At 36.7% G+C, this 3,110-nt stretch overlaps 1 protein-coding gene across 1 annotated transcript in view; it reads right to left on the bottom strand.

Annotated features, from left to right (window-relative positions):
- Positions 1–2,056: 2,056 nt before the first annotated feature.
- The window catches only part of LOC102581231 (glucan endo-1,3-beta-glucosidase, basic vacuolar isoform-like), a 5,219-nt gene continuing 4,165 nt past the window's right edge, over positions 2,057–3,110 (bottom strand). The window contains 2 exon segments of the mRNA XM_006358149.2: positions 2,057–2,579; positions 2,582–2,702. Coding sequence (XP_006358211.1) covers positions 2,131–2,579; positions 2,582–2,702 — 570 coding nt within the window. The 3' untranslated portion in view covers positions 2,057–2,130.

Here is a 3,110-nt window from a genome sequence, read left to right as displayed (position 1 = left end):
TTGGTGGCCGTTATAGTGGGTCAGTTAAGAATTAATGGAGAAAACATGTCAAAATCTCTCATTATTCTGCAACTTCATTCTTGGGAGAAGAAAAGGCGACTTAGGACAATTGTCTTCAGTTTTTTCACCAATTTCTTCAGTAAAGGTAACTTAACTACTCCCTTAACTTGTATTTTGATTCTTAAGCCTTAGAATCTAGGGTGATACGCTTAAGGGAGGGTTTTGACTCAAACTAATGGTGGAAAAATCCCCAGTTTTTGGTCTAGGGTTAGTATTAAGTAATAATCCAAGTTTAATTAGGTCATTATTCATTGATTATGTTATTTTGTTATTGTCTTAGACCAAGAACAATCCAGAATTTGTAATAAGGGGAAAGCTCAAGTTCTTAAGAGTTTTCAAGGCTTGATTTGAGGTAGGTGATGGTTGTTTGTGTACCGTTTATGTTATATGTTCTTGTCAACTGCTTTGTTATTATTGCAGGCTATATATATAATTAGGCAAATAGGAAAATCCATGATTTGAAATGTCAAATGTTTTTCATCGCATGTAATGAGTGTGTTTGATTAGCGTACAAGTATGATTGTTATTCATTGTGACTGTGGTATGTGTTTGATGAGTGGGTCAGATACCACGCCGATAGATATTTCTAAATGGATAGGATACCACAATAGTACATACTAATTAATGGATCGAATACCACACTGGTACACTAATAGTTTGCATATGGGTTCCATAATATAACCAAAATGGCTTATTGTGCTGTGATTGTCTATGTTTATTGTGCATAGAGACTTAGGGTAAAGACGAAGAGTTTGGACTATGTTGTACTTGTGCTGTAATTGTATGTTATCTATTCTACTAAGTTGTGGTCGCATGTTCATATATCATATATTCTACGAGTGTACCTTCTGGGCTTATGGGGTCAAGCAAGGTTATAGTTAGTTATTTACTAATATTCATCCTTTTCTATACTCCTGTGCTTTCTAGTTAGGCTTTCCATTATCATATCCTTGTTATGACCTCTAGTTGCTTTACTTTCTTGCTTTTCATTATTGTTTTTACTTTCCCAGCGCAGTCGGCCTATGATGCATACTAGGCACCTATTGCCTTGATATTCATACTACACTTTTTATCTATTTTTTATACAGTTCCGAGTGCCAGCCGTAAGTGTTGATTTGGGCTAGCTGCGGGGATCTTCAGAGACTGAGGGTGAGCTAATGGCGTCCTATTTTAGCCTATATCCTTTTGTATATAGGTTGTGGCTAATCTTTTATTTTTGAGATAAGTCTGTACTTTTGGGACTTGTACTCGTATAGTAGCTTTGTACTGATGTCCACCAGGTCGTGGGTTTGGATCTTGTACTTTTGCTTCTTTTGTATATATTATTGTTCTCTGTTTTTCGCTGTGTATCTTGGAACTACTTTAAATTCCCCTTTGGTCATTATTTCTACCCAATATATCTATTACTTGCCGTTTTGAGATATGGGTCGGCTTACCTATTGGTGGGTTATGGCAGGTGCCATCATGATTCGAGTTTTTGAGTCGTGACACATGACCAAATCTTTCTTCACTTTCTTCAGCTTGTAATGAAAAAAGAGATGGATTTCCCACAAACTCAGCTACCAGTTCTCCTCAAGCAGTGGTAAGACAGTCACATGTTTGGTCCAAAATTTCAATAACATGAAAGTTTTTTTTCTATAATCTCTGTTGATTGTGAATATTGTATTACTAGAGGTGAGTGATCTGAGCCTTCTTTTTTCTTTTATCAAATGTTTGACAACAATTTTGTGCCATTACCTAAGAACTCCTAGTTACTCACTACTCCATCCAAAAAATCTGGAATATGAAATTTACAAACTTACAAAACTGTTGTAAGATGATCAACATCAGGAAGAAATAAAGGAAGTTATAACACGACTCGGAGATTGCATTGCCTCTGGTTAACAATCTATGTGAACTTACACAAACCGCACAATGTAATTTAATATCTAATTTCAAAAAGAAAAAATTCTCTTGTTGAATCGTCCACCAAAGATGTCGCTAGATGGGAGTATCAGTTGAAGCCTAACTCTTTTTTCTAAGTTTTCCATCCAAGCAATACTTACGTAAAGAGATTTCAAATGTCTCTTCTTACATCTCACTTATGAGGGAAGAAGCAGTGACATTAGTTTCAGCAGAAATGTCAGAAGTTCCAAAGTTTAGTTGATATTTGGGCTGCTTGTTGGGGGAAAACAATCCAAAATGTTTCTCAAGCTCTGGAGTTTTGTTATTCTCATCAAACATTGCGAATAAATATGTCTCAATAGGCACAGGCTTTCTTGGAGTACCCGTTTTAGCATGTTGAATTAAGTTCCTCAAGTATGTTGCTGCATTATCTGTTGTGGCTCCAAATCCACCAGCAGATGGCCAACCGGTCTCAGACACAACAATCCTTATAGAGCTCTGATCTGGCCGTCCTGGTATTTGATCGAGGGCAGCATAAACAGAATCCACCATTGCATCAAATAAGTTCCTATATTGATACGAACCGTCTTGTACCACCACATTAGGTGCAGTAAACATAGCATAGGGGAGAGAATCTGCCCTGGATTACTCGAGTAGCTAAAATAAGGATAGACATTAAGAAGCAAAGGTGCATTTGTATTTCTTAAAAACTCAACAACGGGATCAACAAACTTCCTAGCATCGTCCCTAAACGAACCCTGAGGAGAATTCAGGGGCGGACCTATGAAGGGCAGTGGGGGTGCCACGCCAGCCCCAAACTTCGACGGAAACTCTATATATACATAGGTATATATACATAATATTTATATAAATATAAAGTGTGCCACCCACAGAACAAAGTTGGCTTGTGGTGTCATGGTAGGAGGGCAACTTTAGAAGGTTGAGGTTGCGGGTTCGAATCCCATTTGAACCTATTTTTTTGAAAAATTGCTAAAGACGTTTTTTAAGTGAAAAAAAGGCTCCAAGCCCCTTTTTTTTTAAGGAAAACAGCTGGCACATTATTTTATTTTATTTTATAATTGTTATTGACTTAAATTAAATTAATTACATTACTCCTTTGACTTAGAAGTGTTCTCTTTCTCTTCAACTATTTCCAAACCCTTCTT

The sequence above is a fragment of the Solanum tuberosum genome, unplaced genomic scaffold (genome assembly GCF_000226075.1).
Source record: "Solanum tuberosum cultivar DM 1-3 516 R44 unplaced genomic scaffold, SolTub_3.0 scf00269, whole genome shotgun sequence".
NCBI lineage: Eukaryota > Viridiplantae > Streptophyta > Magnoliopsida > Solanales > Solanaceae > Solanum > Solanum tuberosum.
This window is presented reverse-complemented; position numbering and strand designations above follow the sequence as displayed.